We start from the raw sequence: 27851 nt of genomic DNA, 5'->3' as shown, positions 1-27851 counted from the left end.
GTAAAAGTGATTGAACCAGTAGCTTAAAAGCAGAAAATTAAAAGTAAGGCCTAATTGTTCGCAATCTCCATAAAGTAAAATAACTTTTACGTACAACGGCTTCTATCTGACTTTTCATTGAGATGTTGATCTAAAATGATTCCTAATATTTTAATCGTAGGGTGACTTTTGTAAAATGTTAAATGAATTTTAATAGAAGGTTCATGAGTGATATTACTAAGGGATGCTACAAAAAATTTTGTTTTGTCAGAATTAAGCTTTAATTTAAATTGCTGCATCCAAAGATTCATCCTTTCTATTACAGTTTCAATTGTCAGTCATTGCTACTTTCTTTGCCAACATAACACACATAGCATGTCTGCCAAGAGGGCCAAGCCCAATTCCAATTGCATCATATTTTTCAAATCTGCTGATGGCTCTACTATATCTCCTGTGGGAGTTTTTGCATCCAGTTCAAAGACTCTAGTCATGTAACCTCTCCATGCTGCCACATGTTTGTTTGTTAAGCTCTTAATATACTACTTTTCAATAAAAATGATCAAATGGTTAACAAACTGTGTTCAGAAATGAAAATAGCTACAGTTATGGCCAGGAAAGAGAAGAGAGCAGAAGTTGGGAAGAAAAGAATAAATAGTAGGAGAGAGGAAGGGGGCTGGTGTCAATCTCCATAGATGAATGCAACAAGATGCATTTTCAAAGCAGCCGTGGCAGAAACCTCAAAGGATTGCTGCTCTGTGCCTGCTCTGCAGGTTTTTTAAGTCACTACTCTCTCCACAGAGACAGAGGTCAATCCTGTTGCAGTTAATACCATGCTAAAACCAAGCCATATACCTTAGGCAACTGGAATGTCTCTTCCTCAATGGATATGGGATACATTCTATTCACAGATCTTCCCGCCTTCAGCCCACAATCCTACATCTTCCACTCCATTTTGATGGTTACCTTTTTTGCCCTGTGTGATCAGAAATCCCTTTCTGATCTCTTCCAGTGCAATACCCTTAGAGAGTGCAGTCTCTACTAGCCATTCACTCCTCTGATATCCCCATGTTAACCAAGGCTTGCATAATCAAGGATAGAACTCTCAAAAATCGGGGTCCACTCCCACAGCAAACTCTATTTCTAAGGAGGTCACTTTTTTCTACAGGAGTGTCCCTCAGTGATTCCTGAGAAATTGCTGAAACCAGGGAATTATCCTCTAGATATTCATGGGACATTATCTTGCCCATAGTGTTCTCTAGACTCTCAGTTGATCTACAGTGTGCTTATAGACCAGGGGGAGACCCCATTATACAGAATGCCCAATGCATTAATAATACTATCTCTGGAGAGAAGGATGCCCAGAACTATCCCACCACACCTAAGAACCTTACCTTGGGAATCAACTTGTCCCCAGTGCCCATGAAAGACAGGAGAGGCATTCTTATAGTATCTTGTTCCCATGCCATAGAGTGGCTTCCTTTTACACCAGACCTTTCTCCTGCTGCCATAAAGCAGAAAGGCAGTGTGTCTTCCCAACCCAGAAAAAAAATCCCCTTCTGCCTTTGTTCTTTATGGCAGGAAACTCTTCCAAGCTGTTTTATGTTGTTGCCCTGTGCTGCTCAGATTGGCAGCAGAGGTCTTCCATGGCAAGACCTGAGTGTCAACTTCTTCAGGCTGAGCAGCACTGCTATTCTCAGTCTGCTGTAACATTTTGTGGTGCAGCTTGCTGTTCCTTTCTAAAGAGTTGCTACTTATTTAACACCACTACACCTTGGAAAACCTTCCATCCTCTAGGCCTGCTTCTACTAAATCCAACTCTCCTTTGTTTTTTGTTTAAATTTAATCAGGTGTTAGTGTTATCCCTGTACTCTTCAGACCATCCTGCACACATACATATTCTCAAAAGCTGAATGAGGGAAATAGGCTCTGAGGAACAGAGGGAAGGAATCTGAGCTAGTCAGTTTTTGTACCCTTTACCTAAAGGCTGGCTCTCCACCTGGTCCAATGGAGCTCCAAGAAAGAGTGAACCCACAAAATCCTTGCTCTTGAAGGTCTAGATCACTGTAAGTGCTATATTGAAATTCTCATGCCAAATCTGCTGGAAGAGAGAAGGCTGCATGAAACTAATTTTAGTAGCTCCATCTTCATCTAATTTTAAAGACTCATAAACACAGAAACTGTATTCACTATAATGTACTAATATCTGTTGCTGAATATTTCAGTTGTTAACCTCCCCTCCTTGTATACACTTGGAATAAGCATCCAATTTCATCTCATTGAACCTCCTCTGGTGTAGTCTTTGATGTATTTGATCCTACTTTTTTCCTTCTGCCTGTCATCTATGACTCAACGACTTCCCTTTTCTGGAATTCCTGGATTGGATTTGGATGTATCTTTCATTTTCCTAATACTTTGAGATTGTACATACACTTTGATTATAAGTACTGCATAAAGTTGTAAATGAAATATATTTTTAAATATTACAGTTATATCTCAATATTTATAATATCTCAATACATTTATAATATCTCAATAACAATAAACACATTTTTCTCTAGGAAAATGCACTCACTCTAACAGTTCCACGGCAGCGGAGGAGGAGGAGAAGGAAGATTGAAATTGAGGCTGAAAGAGCTGCTAAGAGGAGGAATCTTATGGAGATGGTTGCTCAGCTGCGAGAGTCTCAGGTGGTCTCAGAAAATGGACAAGAAAAAGTTGTGGATTTATCAAAAGCCTCTAGAGAAGTAACAAGTTCTACCTCAAATTTTATATCTGTTACTCCCAAGTTTATCTTGCCTAATGTTTCCACACCAGTGTCGGATGCCTTTAAAACTCAAATGGAGCTGCTACAAGCAGGTCTGTCTCGCACACCCACAAGGCATCTGCTGAATGGTTCTTTAATTGATGGAGAACCTCCTATGAAGAGAAGGCGAGGAAGAAGGAAAAATGTAGAAGGGCTTGATGTGCTGTTCATGAGCAACAAACGGATATCATTGACTACAGTAAGTTGAACAAAATATTATCTAACATTGAATTATACTACTTTTAACATTATTTCACAAACCATCTATTCCATCAAAAAATAAAGTGCTACCTACAATAACCAACACAGATTTTTGAAGCCTTTTATGATTGTAAAGTATTTTCAAACAAGTCTAGGCAGGTTTGTAACAGCTTGTCATCTTCAGTGGTGTCTGTAATACATTAATTTATCTGGCACCAGCAATGTTTACAGCACTGCACAAAAAGAATCACCCGATGAGCATCTGTTTTATGAAGAGCTTACAGTCTTCAAGTTTCATTGTAGGCAGTGTAAGTGACTTGCTAGGGCTATAAAGTAAATGGTAAACATACAAGCTAAATGTGTTTTTTTAAATCACAGATTATATTGCTCTAATCACTCGTTTACTTTGCAAGCCCACATTATCTGCTGCAAACATTCTGGCATAGTCATCATCTCAACCTCATTTGAGGAAGGAGTAGCTTAACTCATTGACCCTTCTTGAGATCTTGGGTGAATCGTGTTTTATCTCCAATTGCTTCTGTACATATATGTACATTGGAGAAGGGATATGCTATATTTGACCAAAAAAACTGCTGTAAATAAACCTGAGCTAAAATTGGAAAGGTGTACAAATACAGTATTTTTATTTGTTAATAAAGGAACTGGCCATGGAAGTTGTCATTCTTCGATCATTACATTACATTAGTGATTTCTATTCCGCCATTACCTTGCGGTTCAAGGCGGATTACATTCAAATTAAAAACAAGAATTACATTCAAAATTTGAAAGAATAGAATAAGCGATATAAAATTTTTAAGGTAATAAAAAAAAAAAAAACGGGTAAAGAGTTACCAACTGGAAGTAGAAGTCTTTAGGAGATAAGAATGAGGTGAATTATGTGGTTTTAGATAACATTAGGTAAATAGAAGAATATTAGAAAGTACTAAGGGTATAGAGAGTGTTGGATGTTGGGGTGGGATTAGTCATGCTGGATAGGTTTTATGTGTTTTTTGAAGAGTATGGTTTTAGTATCTCTCTTGAAGATGTTGTAGTTTGTAGTTGAAGATAACAGGGTGGTGATTTGTCTGTCCAGTTTAGCTGCTTTGGAGGCTATTAGGTTGTCATAAAGTTTTTTTCGTTTGACATTTTTGGATGATGAATGAGAGAATAGTGAGTGGGTTCTTCTGTGTCTGGTTGAGGAGGATTGATTTAGTCGGTTGTTCCAGTAGGTTGGGCTTTCTCCGTTGATAGCCTTGTAAAGTAAGCAGTAGAATTTGAAGTGCACTCTCGCTTCTATTGGAAGCAAGTGCGAGTCATGGTATGCCTCTGTGATATGGTCATATTTTTTTAGTGAATAGACAAGTCTTAGGGCTATATTCTGTATTGTCTGCAGTTGCCTTATCATGGTCGCGGGACATGGTAGGTATAGTATGTTGCAGTAGTCTATCATCCCAAGGATAAGAGATTGTACCAATAGAAGGAATTGCTTCTTTTCGAAGAATGTGCGGATTTTTCTTAGATTTCTCATGGTCATAAACGATGCCTTTATTATTTTGTTAATTTGGGGTTGCATATTGCAGCCTCTGTCAATTATGATTCCAAGCAATTTTAGTGTAGGTTGTAGTGGGTATGAGAACAAATTTATTACAAGATTAGTTAATGTTGGAGTTTTGTTATTTTCTAGTAGGATGAAATTTGTTTTGTCAGGGTTAAGTTTTAATTTGTGCTCTGTCATCCAAATTGCAACTGATTCGAGTGTTTTTTGTATTGTGCTTGTCATGATGGATTCTGGTTGGTCGAAGGGTAGGAGAATAGTGATGTCATCTGCGTAGCTGTATGAAATTATGCCATGATTATCCAGGTAGTAGCTGAGGGAAGCTATGTATATATTGAATAGTGTAGGTGATAGCATAATTCTTTATCCCAGGACAAGCAGGCAGCCTATTCTCACATATGGGTGACGTCATCGACAATTCCGGATGCGGAAGCCTCACAAGCAGACTTGCTTGTAGAAACTAGAAGTTTTGAGTCAACCGCATCGCGAATGCGCGCTGGCCTTCCCGCCCAGTGTAGGGAGGAGACTCCTCAGTTCTCAGTTTGCCGCAGAGCCGAGAAGTCTGTCTTTGACTCTCTGCGTTTAACTTTCTTACTTCATGCCTTCTCTCACTGCGGTTTGTGTTAGTTTTCTTCACGAATCGCTGTGTTCTTTTGTTTCTTTTATTTCTAATTTTATTTAAAAAAATTTCATTTCTTCCGGTCAACTGGAGGGGCAGGCCGCCCAGCTGCAGCCCAGGGGAAGTTGTCATTCTTCGATCAAGTATAATTCTTTATCCCAGGACAAGCAGGCAGCCTATTCTCACATATGGGTGACATCATCGACAAAGCCCGGATGCGAAAGCCTCGCAAGCAGACTTGCTTGTAGAAACTAGAAGTTTTGAGTCAACTGCATCGCAAATGCGCTAGTGCCTTCCCGCCCAGTGCAGGGCGAGTCTCCTCAGTTCTCAGTTTTCCGCAGAGCTGAGAAGTCTGTCTTTGACTCTCTGTGTTTAACTTTCTTACTTCTTGCCTTCTCTCACCGCGGTTTGTGTTAGTTTTCTTCACAAATCGCTGTGTTCTTTTGTTTCTTTTATTTCTAATTTTTTTTAAAAAAATTTCATTTCTTCCAGTCGACTGGAGGGGCAGACCGCCCAGTCGCAGCCCAGGGGTTTCGACTTTGCGGCGGCTATTTTTCCTTCTATGTCCCGACCAGCAACGGGCTTCAAGAAGTGTAGCCAGTGTGTGATTTCCCTCATGGACCCATACCGTCGGTGCCTCAACTGCCTTGGGCCGGGCCATCAACTGAAGTCGTGCGAGCACTGTGCTACTCTTCAACCTCGTGCCCCTAAATGTCGTCAAATTTTAGTGGAGAAGCTTTTTGAGATGGACTCTTCAGTTACACCCTCGTCTTCGAAAGCAGCCTCGAGTCCACCTTCTACCGAGGGTATACCTGCCTCCACGATTCTGACCTCGAGCATCATCAAGCCTTCCTCGTTTGCGTCGGCTCTTGCTTCGAGTACACCTGCTGTATCTTCCCCTGGTTCCTCAGGTCAGATGGCTCAGCAGAAAGTTCCAGCGGTGGTCATCAAGGTTGCTAAGACTTCCAAGTCGAAGCACATTTCCACTGCCACTTTGGAACCTCCAACCAAAGCAGGTAGTCCGGTTTCAGAAGCTGCTCCATCCTTGCCGGTTTCTTTCCAGACCATGTTAGAGAAGCAGTTCATTCAATTCCTAACTAATATGGGACCGAAGCTAGCTACTCTAATCCAACCTAGGCATTTTGCAGACTCCCGCGAGGTCGAGCCTCTTCTTATGCCTCTGGCTGAAGCTACACACTCTATGCAGGGGGCAGAGTCTTAGCGAGTGTCTGGTCTGGCATCTATGCACTCGAAGCAAGGAGTAGATTTTTTGCAAGTGCCTCGATAGGAATCCTCACACTCTATACAAGGAGCAGAGTCTTTGGGAGTGCCTCGAGATTCCTCCACCAAGCCTCCTGAGCTTCGATCCACAGCTTCTAGCCCTATCCATTCCTTGGTGGCAACGTCTGCTTCCATCTCCGAAGCCAAGTCTCCTCGATCTTCAAGACCTGCTTCCAGGCACCATTCTTGTCGTCAATCGAGATCTACCTTGAGGCATACCTGCAGGCATAGTTCTTCTTCTAAGGAGCATCCTTCTTCAACTAAGCCTTGATCGACACCTTCCAGCTCTACTAAACCTCCGACTCCTCGATCGAGGTCTCTGCTTCCAGACCTCGAGGACTCAGCGGCTTCTATTGCTTCATCCAAGTCTCCTTATTCTTTTCATGATTATTTTTCTGCCGAAGCTTCATCTTCGACCCAGGCTGCCTCGAAGTCCTCGAGCCCCTCTCAAGGCAAGGCATTAAAATTAACGGATCAGCTCTCTTTCTCTTCTTTTCTTCGTCAGCTGGCTGCTGACTTAGACCTTCAGTTAGATGCTGGTTCTAAATACTCTAAGGAGTACCTCGAAGTCATTCATTTGCCTCAACCTCCTGCAGAGTCACTTAAGCTTCCCTTCATAAGCTCTTGTCTCAGACTTTTACACGCTGCCTGGAGACTCCTTATGCAATTCCCGCTATTCCAGGCAAGTTGGACTCCAGGTATAAAACTCTACATTGCAAAGGATTTGAGAATTTGCAGTTGTCTCATCAGTACCTGCTTGTAGAGTCATCCTTGAAGAGATCCCATCCTTCCAGAGTTTATGCTACTGTTCCTCCAGGAAGGGAAGGGAAAACCATGGTCAAGTTTGGACGTCGCCTTTACTAAAATTCCATGATGTCCTCTAAAGTCCTCAATTATAATTTTCATTTTGTCATTTATTTCAAGTTCCTCATTGATCTTCTTCTAAAATTTCTCAGTTATTTAGATACACAAAAGCACTTCGAATTTCAAGAAGTCATAGCTACTCTGTCACAACTCAGATTACATCTTCTCCAGTCTAATTATGATGTATTTGAGTTGTCTGCCTGGGTGACTGCTTGTTCTGTAGCAATGCACCGCCTAGCCTGGCTTCTTACCATAGACATGGACCTCAATCTTCAGGACCGCTTGGCTAATATTCCTTGTGCAGGCAATGACCTCTTTGGTGAATCTATCGAGGCTGCCATCAAGAAATTATCTGAACATGAAAAATCCTTTGCAAAGATTTGTTCTATAAATTTCTGAAAGAAGTTTTCAAATACCCCGAAGAAGGGCTTCCTCCTCTACATAAAATATATTTTATACTGGTTCTGTTAAAAAGCCTTCCTCCTCAGAAGCTGTTAAATCTAATGTGGATTTAAGCTCTATCAGTATATCTAGAATTTTGGAAACCTCAGAGGGAGAAGTTGTATTTCGAACAACGCTTCTTGGGACGTTTGTATTTGTTCAAGATAAAGAAGCGCTTATTTGCCTATTCTTTAGGTTGAAAGAAGTCTCCTTTATGGATGGGAAAATTTCTTTATTTTCTGATGTCTCAAGAACAACTCAAGCAAGGAGGAAAAGATTCCTGGAACTGAAAGAGAATGTTAAAACTTTGGGGGCAAAATTTCAGTTGCGTTTTCCTTGTAAATGTGTTATTTACTTGGATCAGAATACTTACGTTTTTTATGAGCCTTCCCAATTGCAGTATTTTTTGGAAGGGAAGGGAGTGACAATGCAGAGTTCCAATTGACTCCAATTTACTGGTCTGATTTAAAATGAAGACAGCGAGCTACCATTTGATTTTGTTATTTTAGCTCTTTATTTTTTTTTTCATTCCCAATGAATGTGAATCGTTTCTCTCTCTAATGTGGACTATTCAAAAGTTAGTATGTATTTGAATTTTGAATGAGCATTCTATTTTCTTTGTATATTTTAATTTGGCAAAGCTTTTGTTTGTTCAATAAGCTTATTTTGTTGAAATAATGATAAATGAATTAAAAAAAAACAACAACCTTTGCTTCTATTGTCAGACCAAAGCCTAAACCAGCTCCTGCCAAGCCTGCGCACCGTCCTCCTATTTTCCAGAGGCATTTTGCTCTGATAGCGGCTCCTTACACTTGTCCGCCTCCCAAGAAACAGCAGAATCAGAAGCAACAGAAATCTCAACCTTCTGCTGCACCTAAGGCTGCGCAGCCTTTTGACTGTTTAATACAGAGCATAACCTCCACCATTATGTCTCTGTCATCTCTTCCCCCATTGGAGGTCATCTCCATCATTTTTATCACCGATGGGAGATAATTACATCCGACCTCTGGGTGCTGTCAATCATCAGGGAAGGATACTCTCTTCATTTCACTCAGGTTCCACCAGAGCTTCCTCCAAGAGAGTATCCTTCCAGTCCATCCCAGACCGCCCTTCTTCTTCAGGAAGCTCAAGCTCTGCTTCGTCTCCATGCCATCGAACCAGTTCATTTGGAGCAGCAGAACAGGGGGTTTTGCTCCCGTTATTTCCTTGTTCCGAAGAAGACTGGTGATCTGCGACCCATTCTGGATCTCAGGGCTCTCAACAAATTTTTAGTCAAAGAAAAATTTTGCATGTTGTCCCTGGTATCCCTTTATCCCCTTCTAGATTAGAATGACTGGTTATGCTCTCTGGATCTCAAGGAGGCTTATACTCATATTCCCATTCATCCGGCCTCCCGTCAATATCTCAGATTTCGGGTGGGGAATCTGCATTATCAATACAGAGTGCTACCCTTTGGCCTGACTTCATCTCCCAGAGTGTTCACCAAGTGCCTAGTAGTGGTAGCATCAGCTCTAAGGAACCATGGTCTTCAGGTGTTTCCCTACCTAGACGACTGGCTCATCAAGGATTCCACATCTCAGGGGGTTATTGTAGCAACCCAATGGACTACGTGGTTCAAAATCAATTTTCCCAAATCTCAACTTCAGTCCTCTCAGAACCTACAATTCATCGGAGCTGTTCTGGACACTATCCAACTCAGCATTCCTTCCGCAACAACATCTGGAAGCTCTCCTTCAACTCTGTCATGCAGTGTCTTCCCGCTCTTCAATCTCAACAAGACACATGATGATACTACTAGGTCACATGGCCTCCACAGTACACGTGACTCCTTTTGCCAGACTTCACATCAGAATTCCTCAGTGGAGCCTGGCAACTCAGTGGAGCAAGCTTGCGACCCACTTTCTCAACACATTGCAGTCACTCCTTCCTTGAAGCAGTCTCTCCACTGGTGGATGCTCTCTTCCAATCTCTCCAGAGGCTTACTGTTTCAACCGCCCCCCCATCAGAAGGTCCTCACAACAGATCCCTCGACCTATGCTTGGGGTGCTCATCTCGATGGTCTCCATACTCAAGGCCACTGGACCAGTACGGATCGTCGGTGTCACATCATTCTGTTGGAACTCAGAGCAATCTTCAATGCTCTCAAAGCTTTTCAACATTTTTTTCACGACTAGGTAATCCTCATTAGGACGGACAACCAAATTGCTATGTACTATGTCAATAAACAGGGAGGGACAGGATCTTCCTCCCTTTGGAAGCTCTGAAGGTTTGGGTCTGGACAATCCATCACAACACCTTTCTCAAAGCCATCTACATCCAAGGGGCGAACAATTGCTTAGCAGACAACTTGAATCGTCTTCTACAATCTCACAAATGGACACTCCATTCCTCGCCTCTACATCACATTTTTTCACAGTAGGGAACACCTCAGATAGATCTCTTTGCAGCTCCCCACAACCACAAACTGCCTCAGTTCTGCTCCAGGCTATATTCTCCTCATCGCCTCGAGGCAGATGCTTTCCTACTGGAATGGATGAATCTCTTCCTAACATAGTAGATGACGGCAGATAAAGACCCGAATGGTCCATCCAGTCTGCCCAACCTGATTCAATTAAAATTTTTTAATTTTTTCTTCTTAGCTATTTCTGGGCAAGAATCCAAAGCTTTATCCGGTACTGTGCTTGGGTTCCAACTGCCGAAATCTCTGTTAAAACTCACTCCAGCCCATCTAAACCCTCCCAGCCATTGAAGCCCTCCCCAGCCCATCCTCCACCAAACGGCCACATACAGACACAGACCGCGCAAGTCTGCCCATCACCGGCCCCAGCTCAATATTTAATATTATTTTCTGATTCTAAATCCTCTGTGTTCATACCACGCTTCTTTGAACTCAGTCACAGTTTTACTCTCCACCACCTCTCTCGGGAGCGCATTACAGGCATTCCTTCCGTTCCCTCTCATTCTCAAGACCCTTGTCAAGTTGAAGAACGATCATGCCACCATGATTCTGATTGCTCCTCGGTGGCTGAGACAACCTTGGTGCTCCTACTTCAGCTCAGCAGCAGGGAGCCATATCTTCAGCCAGTTTTTCCGTCTCTGCTTACACAGTGTCAAGTATCTCTACTTCATCTTAACCTGCAGTCTCTACACCTGACAGCTTGGTACCTCTTCAGTTTTCTCAACCTGTAAGAGACATTTTAGTGGTTTCTAGAAAGCCTACCACTAGACAGTGCTACCACCAAAAATGGACTAGATTTTCTACGTGGTGCATCTCTCGCGATAAGGAGCCTCAACATTCCTCCTTATCTTCTGTGCTAGATTATCTTTTGCACTTATCCATCTCTGGCCTCAAGTCTACATCGATCCGAATCCATCTCAGCCCATCTCAGCCTCTCTGCTCATCCGGTGGTTTCCAGATTCATGAAAGGACTTTTCATTGTCAAACCTCTTCTCAAACCGCCTCCAATAGTTTGGGATCTCAATGTGGTTCTTGCTCACTTGATGAAGCCTCCATATGAATCAATGTCTACGGTTCATCTGAAGTATCTCACTTAGAAAGTGGTGTTTCTCATTGCCCTCACATCTGCTCGAAGAGTCAGTGAGCTGCAAGCTTTAGTTGCTGATCCACCTTTCACTTTCCATCATGACAAGGTGGTCCTTCATACTCATCCTAAATTCCTACCTAAAGTGGTTTCAGAATTTCATCTCAACCAATCCATTGTTCTTCCAGTGTTTTTCCCAAGGCCTCATTCTCACCCTGGAAAATCAGCTCTTCATACTCTGGACTGTAAGCATGCTTTGGCCTTCTACTTGGAACGCACCAAACCACACAGAACTGCTCCTCAACTTTTTGTTTCTTTCGATCCAAACAAGTTGGGACATCCAATCTAAGCTTACCATCTCCAACTGGATGGCTGCTTGTATCTCTTTCTGCTATGCCCAGACTGGATTATAACTACAGAGTCGAATCACAGCCCATAAAGTCAGAGCAATGGAAGCTTCAGTAGCTTTCCTCAGATCTACACCTATTGAGAAAATTTGCAAAGCTGCTACTTGGTCCTCGGTTCATACTTTAACTTCTCACTATTGTCTGGATACTTTCTCCAGACGGGATGGCCATTTTGGCCAGAGAGAGTATTGCAAAATTTATTCTCCTAAGTTGCCAACGCTCCCACCATCCCATTCTGGTTAGTTTGGAGGTCACCCATATGTGAGAATAATAATAATAATAATTTTATTTCTTATATACCGCCAAAGCCGTAGTAGTTCGAGGTGGTTTACAATAAAGAAGGGCTGGACAATCAGCGAATGGGTACAATCAGCGGATACAGATAAAATTAATATATGTAAGCATGGAACAGGTACAATATAAGGGTGAGCAGGAAGTACGGTGAGCAGGAAGTAAAGGTATGAAAAAAGAGATCTTAGCGGGCAAGGGTCGGGTAAGGGGTTATCCAGGGACAGCAGGCAGCTATTCCCACAACCCACCCACCTCCCCTGGTTGGCTTCTCTGCTAGCTATCTGAACTGAGGAGACTCGCCCTGCGCTGGGCGGGAAGGCACTCATGCATGCGCGGTGCAGATGACTCGAAACTTCTAGTTTCTACAAGCAAGTCTGCTTGCTAGGCTTCCGCATCCGGGCTCCGTTGATGACGTCACCTATATGTGAGAATATCTGCCTGCTGTCCCTGGATAACACCTGTTAAGGTAAGTAACTGTGCTTTTTCATCCTTCTAGGGCAGTCCATGCAAATGGGTTGTCTCTCTTTACCAGCAGATGGAGGTAGAAAACTGATCTCTTCCAGTGATATCTCCGGTATAAAGGCCTTTACAGGCTGGCAGCCTTCAGCATGTCAATACTTCTAGGAGATGGTATAAGTTGGGCTGTTATAGCAGGCTTGACTCCCAGGTTGTAGTACATGGCCTGTGCTCTATGCAGTCGAGTCCTTTGGCTGTCTGCTCTTGGGTTTGTGCCACAGTCCTTACCTCAGTCATACACAGAGGTCTTTTCTTCTCCTGAGCCCTGACTCTAGCCTGGCCTAAGAGCTTGTGCTCAGCACAGTGGTCTTGCAGAAATTTTCATAGGACCCCTGCCAATATGGAGGGTAGGGGTGGAATGTGTGTACTCTGCTTGCTTCCCCCCTCCCCACCTTACACACACGAACAGCTACACCATTTCTGAGTTTACAACATAAAGAGGGGGGGGAGAAGCTTTGACTTTTTCCTGGCTGCAAGAGAAAGTTATTTTTTTTAAAAGGAGGGTGCTATCATGTGAGCATCTGCCTGTTGTGTAATACTACTGGACAGGGTGTTCATCAGTAGTGAAGAGCTGTGACTCAGGCTCCAGTGGGACTAGTCAAGGGGAGTGTTTTCTCAGTAAGCTACAAGTGGTGTGATGACTGCGGAAGCTGGTGGTAAGGAGCATTGTCTATTCCTTTTGCACTATATGTGATGGAGCCTTGACTTCCAGGATCATACCAACAAAATCTGTGGTGCTCTCTCATTGCATCACAGTCCACATGGCATTTTCATCTTTGTCAGGACCAGCGGCCATTTTGACTTGGACATTAGAATGTGGACAACATGAGAGACTCCAGATGGGGTTTGTTTTCCCCAGCTGATGTCCCAATATTGAGTGGCATCACACTTACTGAAAGCCATTTCAGAATGTTATCAAGCAGGTCTCAGCAGGGATTTTCTCCCCACAGCAGATGTCTCAAATCCCTCCCTACCCCCATGGCCATGGAGGATCCCCAGGAGATAGGATGCCTGAGACTACTGTGCACATTCTCAAAATGTAGAGGCGATAGCAGTGGCTCAGTAGGGGATAAGGCCCTACAGCCATCTGTATCTTCCTTGGAGGACCTGTGGGTGCTGGGAGAAAAGGAGCCCTAAGAGCTCCCCTCATTGTTCAGCTTTAAGGAAAACTCCCCAGAGAAGAGGGAAGAATTTGGGCTCAGGAGGGGAAAAGACCTCTGTGGTAAGGGCTGAGGTAAGGACTGTGGTTACCTCAGCAATGTTTCAAGTGGAAGTGGCAGATGGGAATCACATTCTTAAGAGACTTTGGAAGTCTTTGAAGGCCTTCCCATTATATAGGGCATGCTCCCATTTGACTGTAGTTCTATCTAACCAAAGACCAGTTTCTAATCTCCCTTTTATATCAAAAAATTTTGGAACATATAATTTTTCCTAATTACATGGAACATTTGAATTCCTTTACCCATGACAGTCTGGTTTCCACCCTGGTCATAGCACTGAAACACTTAATTAAGAACATAAAAATAGCCCATTTGGGTTAGACCAATGGTCCATCTAGTGGTATCCTGTTTCCACAGTGGCCAATCCAAGTCATAAATACCAGGCAAAAACCCAAATAGTGTCAGCATTCTATACTACTGATCACAGGGTAAGCATTGGCTTACTCCATATCTTTCTCAATAGCAGACTATGGACTTTCCCTCCAGGAACATGACCTAATCTTTTTTAAACCCATCTACGTTAACTGCTGTTATCATATCCTTTGGCTTACTCAATGAACTCCACAGTATTCTTGATGGAGGCAGCTTTGCAATGGTCATTTCCTTAGATCTTTCCTCTACTTTTAATCTGTATGCTTTTGGGAACAGTCTTAAATTAATTCAGTTCTTTTCATCTGTGATCTATTTATTTGTATTCCATCTTCTCACTCTTCCTTATTACTACTTCAGTGTGGCATCCCTCAGAGCTCAATGCTATTTCTACTTTTCTTCCAATATTTTCTTGAGCTCAGCTCCTTGACATTGCTTGTTCAGTTACATGTATTTCAACCTATTATGTGTATGACATTCTCCTGATTGCTCCTGTCCGCACTTTCTCTCCTGATCTTTGCTCTTTAAAGTCCTGTTTGCATGATACCTCCACATGGTTATAATTTAACCGACTACTACTTAATCCGTCTAAATCCACTGCGATCAATATACCCCAATCGCATTGCTGTGTTCACATATTTGTGGACCGGTCCTTAAAAAACAGCTTTTTTGCTTTCACTTTCATCTCACAGTCGGACTTTGATTCCAGATATGGCCTCCAAGCATCCGGATAGTAAATTACAGGTACTTCAAGTGTTATCCCATACAGCAACCTAACCCTGTTTTCCTAATAGGATCCACTATTCAGTTTCCGTGGTTTTGAGGTTATTGTGATTTTGTGGTTCACAAACATTTTCGGGAACCACACAACTACAAATAATAAGAATAGACTGTATAAGAGTTGTCTAAAGCAGGCCTTGACAATTATTCCTTGGATGTAGTAGCCAGGCCAAAAACAGCTCTCAGCTGCTAGTTCTTGCCTCAAACCCTCTGCCTTCACCACCTGCTCCAACAAAGTTGAATTGGGGAGGAGGGCAGTTTGGGAAGCTGCTTTCAGAGTTCTGTCATAGTTTCTTTAGGGCCTAATTTAGGTAATTTTCAAATTCTACATCTTATGTGTTGTTAGTATTTGTTGTCAGGTACCAGCAAGAACACACAACTAGCACTTCTGTGATAGTAGTGCCTGAAGTGATTGTATCTTTGCTTTATCTGTTAGTTTGGCCCAGCTCCCCACTAGTTTCCATTTCTCACCATACCCATTTTCACCCACTTTATCCCCATATATACCTTTGATCTGTCTCCAGTCTCTGTGCTAGATTCCCAGTCACTAAGACCATGCTGGTCACTGTGGGGTTTTGTTTTGTTTTTTGCCCGATTTCTAAACAGTGATCGATGTTCATACGGCTGCCCATGCAGATGAGTTTTGCAGAGGGCAGTCATAATCCCATCTGATCGCTCACTTAGAAACCAGCTCTCCCAACATGTGCAGATCTGGTTTGGAGAAGCCGGAACAGCTGAGTGACTGTGGAAGCCCCAAAGCAGCCTCCTGCCACTCAGCAGTTGGGGCTTTTTCTTTTTTTAATGGCACAGATTTTGCGTGTGTTACACATGCACAATATCTGTCCCCATTAAAAAAAAAAAAGTCAGCCAAGCCCCCCCCCCCATGATGACTGTCCCCCCACCCCCAATGATCCCAGAACTAAAATAGAGGCAGGAGGGATGCCCACTCCCTCTTGCCGATGTGACCCCCTCCCCCATAGTACCTTCCTCCCTATACTTCAATAAAAATCAGCAGGAGGGAAGCCCACTCTCGACTGCTGCCATGACCCTCCCAACTGAACTCCCACCAGGACCCCCCAATCTGACCTCTCTCCTCACCTCTCTGACCCCCCCACCACCACCACCAGGACCCCCTAATCCCTCTCCCTTCTCGTTCCTGACATTACAAAAAAATTGGCAGGAGAGCTTCCAACTCCCTCCTTCCACCGGAAGCCCCCCTAACCACCCCTGTACATCCCGAACCACCCTTGTACCTGTATATTAAGATGATAGCAGAAGGGATGCCCAGTCCCTCCTGCTTTCAGGCCCACCACTCCAAAATGGCAGGCCTTCCCTTTCACAGTGCATCCTTGGATGTACAAGGCAGGGCCTAAGAACTTGATTGGCTCAGATGCCTAAGGCCCCTCTCCTGGTCTTAGGTGTCTTAGGCTCCTCCCTGTGTATCCTGCAAAATCCTGGGTGCTATGGTGTGTTTTCTAGGCACTGTGGTAACATTTGTTGAGCACTTTTTCTGCTTCACCCTATAAGATCCAGTAGAATATTTGGTAACTTTTTGAAATATTTGGTAACTGTTTTGAAAACTTTTACATTGCTGTGTGTTTAGCAATCATTTCTCCTGATGTCAAGTTAAAGCTATTACATTTTTCTTTTAAATGAAGACTCATAACACTAATTTTTATAGGAGGATGCTGAAGTGACCAAAGCCTTTGAAGATGATCTAGAGACCCCACCAACAAGAAACATTCCATCTCCTGGACAGCTGGACCCAGACACCCGCATCCCAGTAATTAATTTAGAAGATAGGACCAGGCTTGTGGGAGAGGAGGCCCCTAAAAACAAGGATTTAGTAGAATGGCTTAAATTACATCCTTCTTACACTATTGATATGCCGAGTTATGTACCAGTAAGTATAGAGGGTTTTGCTAAAGTTTTTGCATGGACACTATATAATATGGTTCGCTGGGGGGGGGAGCAGTTTAACCTTGGTTTGATACAAAGAGAGGCTTGTCAGATTGTCAGATTATGCTAGCATCTGGATGGCTACATTTAGCTCAGCTGTACTTGGTGTGGAGCAAGTTTGTTGGGGGATATTTATATCATTTATTTTAAAACAGGGGGAAGAAATACATTAGGAGACAAGTTGCAATATTTGTTAAAAGAAATGCACTGAAACTCAAACAGGCTGGAGAGAATATTGCACTTATTTTTCCTCCATGCTTCTGTTCCAGTGCTAAAAGGAATCAGTCTATCAATTACAATGTAAAGGAAGTATTTACAGAAAAATTCAAAAGCTGTTAAATTTTAATACTGTCAATATTTTTTAAATTTATGTTTGTTTAAAAACTGATGATAGTTGTGGCTGAAATTGATTATTGCTTTGATAAGATTTTATTTCTTTGTAGAGGGGGAAATAGAGTAATAATAAAGGCTGTATAATTAGGCATGCCATACATGTATAGCTCAAATCCAAATTAATGATTTGAAGCTGATATTTCCTGACACACTACAATAATTTGAGGCAGTACTCCCCCTTCCTGTTGCCTCATAGCCAGCCTGCACACTTTGGATTTTCAGCATGAGATACAAATTGAGGTAAAGTTGTTAATTCCCTGTCCCAGAGTACTTAGAGTTGCTGTGTTACCTGTGGCAATGAAGGGTAAAGTGACTTGTCCAGGATGATAGGGAGCACCAATGAGAGGAGGAGGATTCTACCTGGTGAATCACAATTCAGTGAGCAGGACAGGGAGGTACCCTACTAGCATAGTAGCCAGAACTGTAGGTGCTTGAGTACCTCCACTATTGATCATACTCCTTGATTGTGTCCGGGGAGGGGTAATTTTTATAGGGTTTAGCACTCCCAATTACTGTGAGAAGTTAGCTTCTATGCTTACCAGGATATAATAATTTCAGAAAAGACAAGGGTATTTTAGAAAGAGGATGAATAGTTCTTTTAGACACACAAATTGAGGTGTAAAGGCATAATCCTTTTATAAGTGACTGGAACATGCTAAATGTTTTCAGCATGGACAAGCAATGTATAATCAAGTATATAGTTGAGTTATGTGATCGCATGGTGCCAGAATTGAACAGCTATCACAGAGCTCAGAATTAATGTAAAATTCTAAACATGCATGTGCAGCAATCTTGGTCCCCTCAGTTGTTTTTTTTTTCCAGTCTGCTGAATGGATGTAAAAATAAAGCTTTGATTTTTCAAGAGTTTTTCTGTCTTTTGCCATTGTCAAAAGAAAATTGTGTTACATTTATTTTGGGAGGGTTTCATCTTCCCCTGGAACACAATACAAACCAAGTCAGGATTTTGTCAAAGTCCTCAGAATAGAAGAAGGTCCAAAAATTTGACACCTATTCTAGGTCTCATCTGTATGGGCTCAGATCTTAATAAAACTGAATGCAAGCACTGCAGAATGATGTCTCTGGAAGTCCAAAAATACTATATTGAGTTCATAACCATTATGAAACAGAAAGGAGGTTCCAGCTTGTGAAGAAATAGTGATTATTGATTTCTGCACAAAAATTGACTCTGAGTTCAAATAGATCATCCTCTGAACGTAGTCTCTACTCTCCTATGGAATGACTGAAGTTTGAGTCTTGAAGGGGCAGGATTTTTCTGTCCAGCACAAACATCATCGTGTTCACTGATTGTAACATAACCTTCTACTTAGCTTCTAGAAGGAAAGCCTTTGGCATCAGCTCTCATGCTCATAACAGGAACATATGAGTCCTCCCCATCAGTGTGCCTACTTCCGCTAGATGTTCAGTGGTACTGCAAGGATCTTCCAAGTGTAACACAGGGCCAGGCCACAATGCAGGTTTCTTAGTGTATAGGAGTAACCCCTGCATGAAGAGAGACATATTCTTACTAGGATCCAATAGTTTATCTTTTATGCACTTTAGATTCTGAATCACAAGCAAGAGATTCTTTTATTACCTCCTTTACCAAGATCTGAAAATTTCCAAAGTGACTTGAAAGATCATCTCAATCCATATTGTATTCCAAAGGTTAGACGTAGAGAAAGACATGGGGACAAATTATTTCCCGCCCCAGACTGCTTTGCAGTGCACCCACTTGGATAGCCTACAATAAAGGTTTGGGATCCCTTGGGAGCAAGCTCACCCCAGGTTCATCCACAGTGGGCTTGAGTACAGGATGAATGGCTCCATAGTATGTTTTCCAGGATTGGGGGCCAACTGTGTTCCTCCCCACATTTGCATGCATATGATTGGTGGGGGTTGAGGTCTCCAGTCATTTTTTTTGGGCCCAAGAGGCAGTCAGAAGTCACAAGCAGTCCAGATTCCAGGCTTGTTGAGGCAGAGGTTCTGCCTGTAAGCTGTTTGCAGTTTTCACACTTGCATCTCCCAGCACATAGCATGGTACAGCCTGACAAATAAAATTGGAGGGGGGGGGGAGTTGCTTTAAAATTGATGGTTTTTTAATTTTTTTAGGTTCTATGGTTAGAAGAGCTAGAGGTTCCCCCACCTCTAAAATCCTAAAATCACTATTTTTTAAGCCCCTGTTTAGCTTCCCTGGGCCATTTTTAGTGCTAAAATCACCACCACATTGGCCATCTTGGATTTCCAATCTGCCTTAAAACACCTCAGTTTTGCTTAAAAACAAGTGTGATGGACTCCTCAGGCCAGGATACCTTGGATTCATGACAAGTTTGAAGTGGATGGCCATCTGAAGATTGTCCTTGTTCCATGTGCCGTGCAGCACATGAGGGGGAGTGGGAGCCACTGGCTTAGCCTCATCTAGTCCCTCTGAGGGGTGTTAGTGCCCATATGGTCCAAGTGTGAGGGGAAAAGTCCAGATTTAAACTGGAAGCAGTTTAAGGGTGTCCCTGGTAAAACGCAGCCATGATGCGGCTGTCAAACCCCAGAAAGGAGCTCAAGAGCGTCTGCAGGGGCCATCTGGATTCATCAATATGAATTCATCAATATGATGTTTGAAGCTTACATGATTAACAAGGGCTACATGGAACAGGGGTATTCTTCCCCCAAGGCAACCTTGAATAAATTGCCTTATTGTTCTTTCCGAAAATTAGTTAAGACTACTTTGTTTGACAAATTTATTACCTAACTTAGGAGTTTTTAAGACTATAACTAGTGTATTTATTGTGTGATTGTACTCTCGCTGACTATGCAGTTTCTCTTCTGTGTAAACCGCCTAGAACTACTGGTTATGGCGCTATAAAAGAATATTATTATTTGGGTCAAGAAAGAGTGATCAGGTGTTGAAACTGGATGTGTGCAGACTCTTACTGTGGAATCTAGGAGTTACAAATTAATTTTGATTGTTAGATCATCTGTTCTTATTGGCTGAAGGTGCCTGTAAAGGTTTTCCAGCCTTGAAAGCCACCATTTCAAGATGGATCCGTATGGATATTTCTTCAGCCTAGATTGGAAGTAGAAAATGTTTGCCTATATCAGTAAAGGCACACTCTACCAGAAGCATAGCTCCTCATGGATGGAATCTTCATCCGAAAGAAATCTGTACAGTTGCCAGTTAGTTTTCTTTCCATATGTTCACGAAGTTTCACAGAGTGGACCTGGTGGCCAAACAGCTTTTGGATCTTCAGTTCTGACAGCAGATTCATTTGTTCCATCCTAAACTTGGGGGACTGCTTTGATATGTTCCACAGGTTCAAGAATGGAGTATCTGTCGTATTAAAAGAAAAGATTAGGTTTTTACCTCGTTAATCTTCTCTTTAGTAGATAGACACTTAATTCCTGAAGCCTGTCCTGTCAGATGTTCATTTGCCTGCTTACTGCCTCAGAGGTGCAGGGGAATCCAGACATCTTGTTTCTTTCCTTTGTCCAGCCTTGACAAGGATAGAGGACATGACTGCCTTGTTGAAGAATCTTGGGGGGGGGAGATCTATAAAAACTCCCACACTCTTAGTGCAGGTAGCACTCAAGTTGGTGACTTGTTTTTCACCTTATGTATTGTAAATGGTTAAGTTTGTTTACCTGTTATATGTTTAATGATATGAGCAGAACAGACTTGTCTCTCGGGAAGTTTCCCTGTACCCCTTCCTATTCTATTTCCTCTCCAGGGCTGACCATCTGCTTTGACACAAACTCAGGAATTGAAGGACTGCCCAGAAGGATTGGAGGTGGAGCAAAAAAATGCTAATGAAGCTCCCTACAAGAATTCTCACGAGAAGGGGAGACTACCCACAGGTTCAGGAATGGAGTGTCTATCTACTAGAAAGAAGATTAACGAGGTAAGAACGTAATCTTTCTTTAAAACAAGCTAAAATTAAACTAAACTAAAACCATTATTACTGGTTGGATTCATTTTATTTTGTTTTACTTGTTGGGTAAATTGTATTTTCTTTTTACATTTGTCACTGTTAATATACTCTGCAATATCAGGCTTTAAAAATTATGTACTAAGAGATAAACTGGAAGCCTTGATGAGCAGCTGTTATACCATAGGGTTATATGATAAGCAGTTTGAGCTGCTGCTGAAAGGACCACCACATCAAAGGAATGCATTTGGACTGGGTTTGACAGTGATCTAACTGTTTACAACATTAGGTTTGCATTTTGCTTGACTTGAATAGTTGTCAAATGATAGCTACCTTACTTTCTTTTATAGAAGAGTGCGGATGTGCTGTTCTCCCCATTTCAGAAGCCGAAGCAGAAACGACACAGATGTCGAAATCCTAATAAACTGGATATTAACACCCTGACTGGTGAGGAGAGGGTGCCGGTTGTTAATAAAAGAAATGGAAAGAAGGTAGTGTTCATTTTTATCACTTCTGCTTGCATTCTTAAACAATAAGGGGCTCATAATCGAAAGAGAAAAACGTCCAAAAACCGGCCTAAGTCGGCACGTGGACGATCATCAGTCAAAAACATCCAAGTGCCGATAATAAAACCGGGTTTTGGACGTATTTATAAACAACCTAGGCCTTCATAGTGCCGCTGAACAACCATAGCTAAATGGGGCGTGTCAGGAGGAGTGTCCAGGGCGGGATGTGGGCAGGCTTAGATTTAGTCGTACTGCATGTATAACCGAAAGTTATACAGCATAGGATCGACGGAACTTGGATGTTGTGACTTAGACCATTTAAAACATGGTCTAAGTCACAAAAATCCACCTAAAGTGACCAGATAAGCACTGCAAACATATAATACAGACCCCCACACACTATCCCAGTGATCACTGACCCCCCCCTCATAAAAATATTAATCACAACTTGAAAATTGTGCCTCCAGAACATCATCACCTGGCAGCCTGGCATAGGAAAGCCTAGTCGTGCTGCACAGAGACGTCTTAAGCCGTCTTGGGGGTGGGTTAGGGACCCATGGAGAGGAGGACCCATGCCCATAAGCCCCTGTAATCACTGCATTGATATTGAAACATGTGCAGTCCCCTATACACCCCCAAAACCCTTTTTTACTAGCATATAAGTGGCTCCTGCAGCCATAAGGGCTATTGGGGTGGTAGATAAGTGGGTCTAGGGGATTCTCGAGGTAGTTTGGGGAGCTCACCATGACCTATAAGGGAGCTGTAGTGAGATGAAGAAATGGCACCCTTTTTGTGCCCTGTAAGGTACCCCACTATTTAGGTGCCATGTCTGGGTGTTCAGTCCATCACTTTGCAGACCCCTCCCACGTCCAACAGGGCTTGTTCTAGGCGTTTTTGACTTGGACGAAAAGTTGGACGAAAATGTGGTATAAAGATGGACGATTTAACGACTTGGACAATCAGATCGGCAGGACGTATACTTGGCCGATTTTTGAAAAAAAAAAAAAATATTTGGACGTATTTTTCGAAAATGTGTCCTAAGCTGTTATTTACTTTGGATGACTTGCGACTTGGACGAAAACGGACTTAGACGTTCCTTTCAATTATGTCCCTACACAAGTTTATATTATTGTCTCTCAAAAGGACTTCTAATATGAGGAAATGTTGATTTTCTAATTTATTTTTAATGTGCAAGATTTCTGGAGGTTTTTTTAAAAATTACTATTTTTATGATCTGTGTTAAGGGTTATTGTGTTTTTTTTTCATTAGATGGGAGGAGCTATGGCTCCTCCAATGAAGGACCTTCCAAGGTGGCTGGAGGAAAATCCTGAATATGCTGTGGCTCCAGATTGGACAGATATTGTGAAGCAATCTGTAAGTTGTGTGGCAGGAATTAAGACTTTTTTTCATCATCCTAAGAGCAAGTCTAAACACTGGGCATTGCTTTCTTGCACAAAATCAATTACACTTAAGGAAAGATTCACCATCTGTCAGCCTTGGGAGGTTTAACCTTGTAACACTTCTCAAAGCTGGCTAGGCAACTTATGCAGTGTTTGGCACCAGTCTCTAGTCAGTGCAAGTGTTCAATTGCAAGCTTGGTTTCTGCTTCTCAGAGTATCCGAGGCTGAGATTATCATTCAAGAGGTATGCCTACTATCCAGAAGAGTAAAACATTATTACAGTGAGACTATACTAACCAAGCAAGAGGCCCTGAAGTGGTTCACATCAATCAGGTTTTCAAAATGTCTAATTATTCATGAGGTATAATTACATCCAATTGAGGCAGTGCATGAAAATATATATTGTATACATTTTTAAGAATCATCGGAAAAGCTGTCTGCTTTGTGCTCCTCCAGAACTGCAGTTTGACACTGCTGGCAATAAAGTGTGAAAGGTTAACTGCCTTGCATCCATCTTTGGCATTAACTTAACATTCAATTTTTTCATTTTTCTGCTTTCCTCTCAAAATCTACTTTTCCATTTCTTCCTTTTCCTTCCTATCTCTCTCTCCTTCCTTCCCCATTTCCATGGTCTGACATCTCCTTCCTTCCCCCCCCCCCCCATTTGTCTAACACCTCTCTCCTTCCTTTCCCCCTTTCCCAGTCTGGCATCTCTGTCCTCTCCTTCCCCATAATCTGGCATCTCTCTACTACTACAACTAGTACTATTATTATTATTTCTATAGTGCTACGAGACACCCTCCTTCCCTTTCATTCCCTGGTCTGGTATCTCTCCCTTTCTTTAGTCATCTCTCTCCTCCCCCCCCCCCCCCCAGTGTAACATTTTGCTCTTCCTTCCTCCTTTCTGCCCCCTGCAGTCCATCTCCCTTCCCTTCTTCCTTTCTGGCCCCCCTCCCAGTCCAACATTTCTCCCTCCTTTCCACCAGTCCAACATTTCTTTCTCTATTCCTCCTGCATGCTGCTTCTCCAGGCCTCCTTCTCTTCCCCAACCAAATTCTCTCCATGAGTCCAACTTTTAACTCTCTGCCCTCTTCCCCTTCCCCCGAGTATGACATTTCTCCTTCCCTCCTTTCTGTCTTCCCCATCCATCTCGCCCTGTCCATGAGTCCAACACTTTCTGCCTCCTGCATGCTTTCTCTCTCCTTGCCTCTTCCCTCGAGTGACATTCCTCCTTCCCACCCCCCAACCCAACATGCTCTCTCCCTATGCACCATTTCTCCCTCTCCTCCTCCCCATGTCCATTTCTCCCTCTCTCATCACTCTCACTATTCCTACAACAATTTTCTTTCCTTCCTTCCTTCCCTTCCCCCACCCCACCTTCAGTCCGGCATATGCACATCTCTTTGGACCCCCCCTTCCCTCCCTCCCTCCATGTACTTCTACACCAGGGCCCCCTTCCCCCCCCGAAGGCTGCATGTTTCCCCCTTCTCTCTAGTGTCCTCCAGCTTCCCCTCTGGCCTTCCAGTCTCACCTTTAAAGCTAATTATGGCAGCCTGCAGAGGATCGCCGGTGCTGTAGCAAACCTAGCAGGCTGCTGTCAGCCTCCGCAGCATGTACCCTCTGCTAGGGTCCTGTCCCTGACAACAGAGGAGGGGCGGGACCGCAGTAGAGGGAACGTGCTGCGGAGGCCAACAACAGCCTACTAGGTTCGCTATAGCACTGGTGATCCTCTGCAGGCTGCCACAATTAGCTTTAAAGGTGAGGCCAGGGGGAAGCCGGAGGACGCTAGAGAGAAGGGGGAAACATGCAGGCCTTCAGCGAATTGGGTAGCACTATGCAGTGCTTGCACCGTACCGCGTAGGCAAGTCAGCTGGCAGGTGCCTCTCTTCCTCCTCAGTGTGCTGCGGCACACTTGGAATCTCAGGAGGCACACTAGTGTGCCCCGGCACATAGTTTGAAATACACTGTAATAAACGATGTGTTTACTTTTATATAGCAAAAACAAATATTCTACAGGATCTTTTGGTTCATGCTTATGTTTACCTAAAACTCTAATACATAGAATTATATAACATAAATAATGCTTGGTAAATGAAATACTGGATTCACAGTATAGCAAATATTGTTTCCTTATGAACAGGGTTTTGTTCCCGAGTCCATGTTTGACCGCCTTCTCACAGGACCAGTTGTGAGAGAAGAAGGTGCAAGCAGGAGAGGAAGAAGGCCAAAAAGTGAAATTGCCAAAGCAGCAGCAGCAGCTGCTGCTGCTGCTGCTGCTGCCTCCACTTCAGGAATCAATCCACTACTGATGAACAGCTTATTTGCTGGAATGGATCTTGCAAGCCTTCAAAATCTCCAGAATCTGCAATCTTTGCAACTTGCAGGTCTAATGGGCTTCCCTCCCGGACTTACAACAGCTGCTGCTGCTGGAGGCGATTCTAAAAATCCAGCTGCCATGCTGCCTCTTATGCTGCCAGGTATGGCAGGATTGCCCAGCATGTTTGGACTAGGTAGTTTGTTGAATAACCCACTGACAGCTGCTGCTGGAAATGCCACTACAGCTTCCAGCCAAGGAGAAACTGAAGATGGCACTTCAAAATTGGATGAGAAGAGAAATGAAAATGAAACTAAAGACTCTGAGCAAAGCACAGACACTGTTTCTGCTACTGACTCTGCAAGTGGATCTATTACTGCTGCTACTGGATTGCCCACAAACCCTCTGGCCTTTAATCCTTTCCTACTGTCCACCATGGCTCCAGGCCTGTTCTATCCATCCATGTTTCTACCTCCAGGACTAGGAGGATTGACACTGCCTGGTTTCCCAGCACTAGCAGGGCTTCAGAATGCAATGGGCTCCGGTGAAGAGAAGGTTGCTGACAAAGCTGAGCAATCCTCCCTCAAGGAGGAAGAGACTGTGGAAGGCAGTGATGCAGAGGAAAGCCTTGATAAAACTGCAGATTCATCCATTTTAGAAGATGAAATAGCACAGGGTGAAGAATTAGACTCACTTAATGGTGGGGATGAAATAGACAACAATGAAAATGATGAATAACAAGTACCAGTTACAGTTGAAGTGTTTTAAACTTTTGACAAGTGGTAGTCCTACTGTTTACACTCACAGTAAATGTCCATACCTAGTTTTTATAAGCTGTTCTGTAACATAGTGTAGCAAAAAAAAAAAGAAAAAGAAAAAAAATGTCCAAGTCATGTTATACAAATGTGTCAAAAGGTATCTTGGTCATTAAGTATTGTGCAGTGCATTATTTATTATCCCTGGGAGAGATGAAATCTGGGAGCTGATCATGTGTTTTTAAGGAAATTTGCATAATGCGCTGCTGTTTTTGTTTTGTTTTTCATTTGGTACCATTGGTATTAAAAGCAGCAATTCATAATCATAAAAACAAGTGGCGCAAATAGAAGAAAAAATGCTGCTGAAAGGAAGTATGAAGTTATATATTTAATTCGTTTTTATTTTGTTTGTTTGCTGTGAAAGTCAAGATGAAATTTTTTCATTACATATCACACGTGCTCGGTTTTTTTTTTGTTGGTTTTTTTTTTACTGTACACACGCGCACGCACCCACCCACCTATGTACACCCACTGACAATCTCTCCATGATAGTGTGAATGTCTCTGTTCTGAGACACAGCAATAATAAGGCAGCTGTTGAATGTGAAGAGTACCTTTTTTTAAAAAAAAATATTAACCCACTGCTAAGTTTGTTGTTACAGAATGATAAAAACCCTACAGTTTAATTGTCTCATCTTGTAATGCACTGGTGGAAACAAAAATTAAATTTAAAAATAAATCAGGTACCTTTTTTTTTATTTTTATTAAAGGACTTTGTTACTTTAGCCACAAAGCTAAACAGCATTACCTCAATTCTAAACTAACCTTGAAGTTTACACACATGACTTTGTAAATGTAATTTTTTTGTGATGTCTATTTTTTTTTTTCTTTTGGAAACTGCTATCATGTAAGATAAGATGTAAATTGCTGACAACTGTAGTAATGATGCTTTTAATAAAAGTGACCCATGATATGCAGTGATGTAATTAGGGAAATGTAGATGTGTCTAGGGAGACCAAATTCACGCCTGGTGTTCACTCCTTTATATTTTGTATTCACAATAGAAGCAAATACAGTATTATGGCTTTTGTATGCTTTCTTGATCATATCCTCTTCTATGGTGTTAGCTATGCTTTCTTTGGTTTTTCTTTTACTGCTGTGCTATTGAATGTCTTTGCATTGATTTTTATTACAGTGTAGCTTACTGTAACTAGTGGAGAAGAAACTATATTATGGCAAGCTAAACGACAAAAGCAAAAGAAAAGTTTTACAATGCACAATATTGAAGTTACCGTACATATCTATGGTTCAGTGGTACAATAATGCACTCTGGCAGGCACAGCTTGCAGATTCTTATATCCAGCAAACTAGTATTTGTGCTGCCAGCCACCATTGTGCCAAACAGCTGCCATAAAATGAAAACTGATATTCTGGTTTGGAAAGCTCTTCTGTACACCTATTGATTTTATACCCTTTTGATATTTGAGAAAATGCAGTAGCATAAGATCACTGTTTTTTTAGTAACATAGTAGATGACGGCAGATAAAGACCCGAATGGTCCATCCAGTCTGCCCAACCTGATTCAATTTAAATTTTTCTTCTTAGCTATTTCTGGGCAAGAATCCATGTGCTCATCATGTCTGGACACAAAACAGGGGCTGCTCTAGCACAAATTTGGTTTGTGTAAAGAATACTACTTGCAAGTTTGAACATCCATAGGATTTTACCCTAGCAGGGATT

General features: G+C 42.5%; 1 protein-coding gene across 9 annotated transcripts in view; it reads left to right on the top strand.

Moving 5' to 3' along the window:
- CHD7 (chromodomain helicase DNA binding protein 7) overlaps positions 1–27084 on the top strand; it is a 616542-nt gene extending 589458 nt beyond the window's left edge. For 7 of the 9 annotated variants that reach the window (XM_033933448.1, XM_033933454.1, XM_033933451.1 and 4 more), the window contains 5 exons: positions 2538–2981; positions 16550–16771; positions 21488–21628; positions 22913–23017; positions 25184–26095. In XM_033933448.1, the coding sequence (XP_033789339.1) occupies positions 2538–2981; positions 16550–16771; positions 21488–21628; positions 22913–23017; positions 25184–26095 (1824 nt within the window). Of the gene's footprint in view, positions 1–2537; positions 2982–16549; positions 16772–21487; positions 21629–22912; positions 23018–25183 lie in introns of all 9 variants that reach the window. The other 2 variants (XM_033933452.1, XM_033933447.1) reach the window with 1 other exon arrangement.
- Positions 27085–27851: the final 767 nt, after the last annotated feature.

The sequence above is a fragment of the Geotrypetes seraphini genome, chromosome 2, assembly GCF_902459505.1.
Source record: "Geotrypetes seraphini chromosome 2, aGeoSer1.1, whole genome shotgun sequence".
NCBI lineage: Eukaryota > Metazoa > Chordata > Amphibia > Gymnophiona > Dermophiidae > Geotrypetes > Geotrypetes seraphini.
The sequence above is the reverse complement of the archived record's forward strand: the minus strand, read 5'-3'. Positions and strand labels throughout refer to the sequence as shown.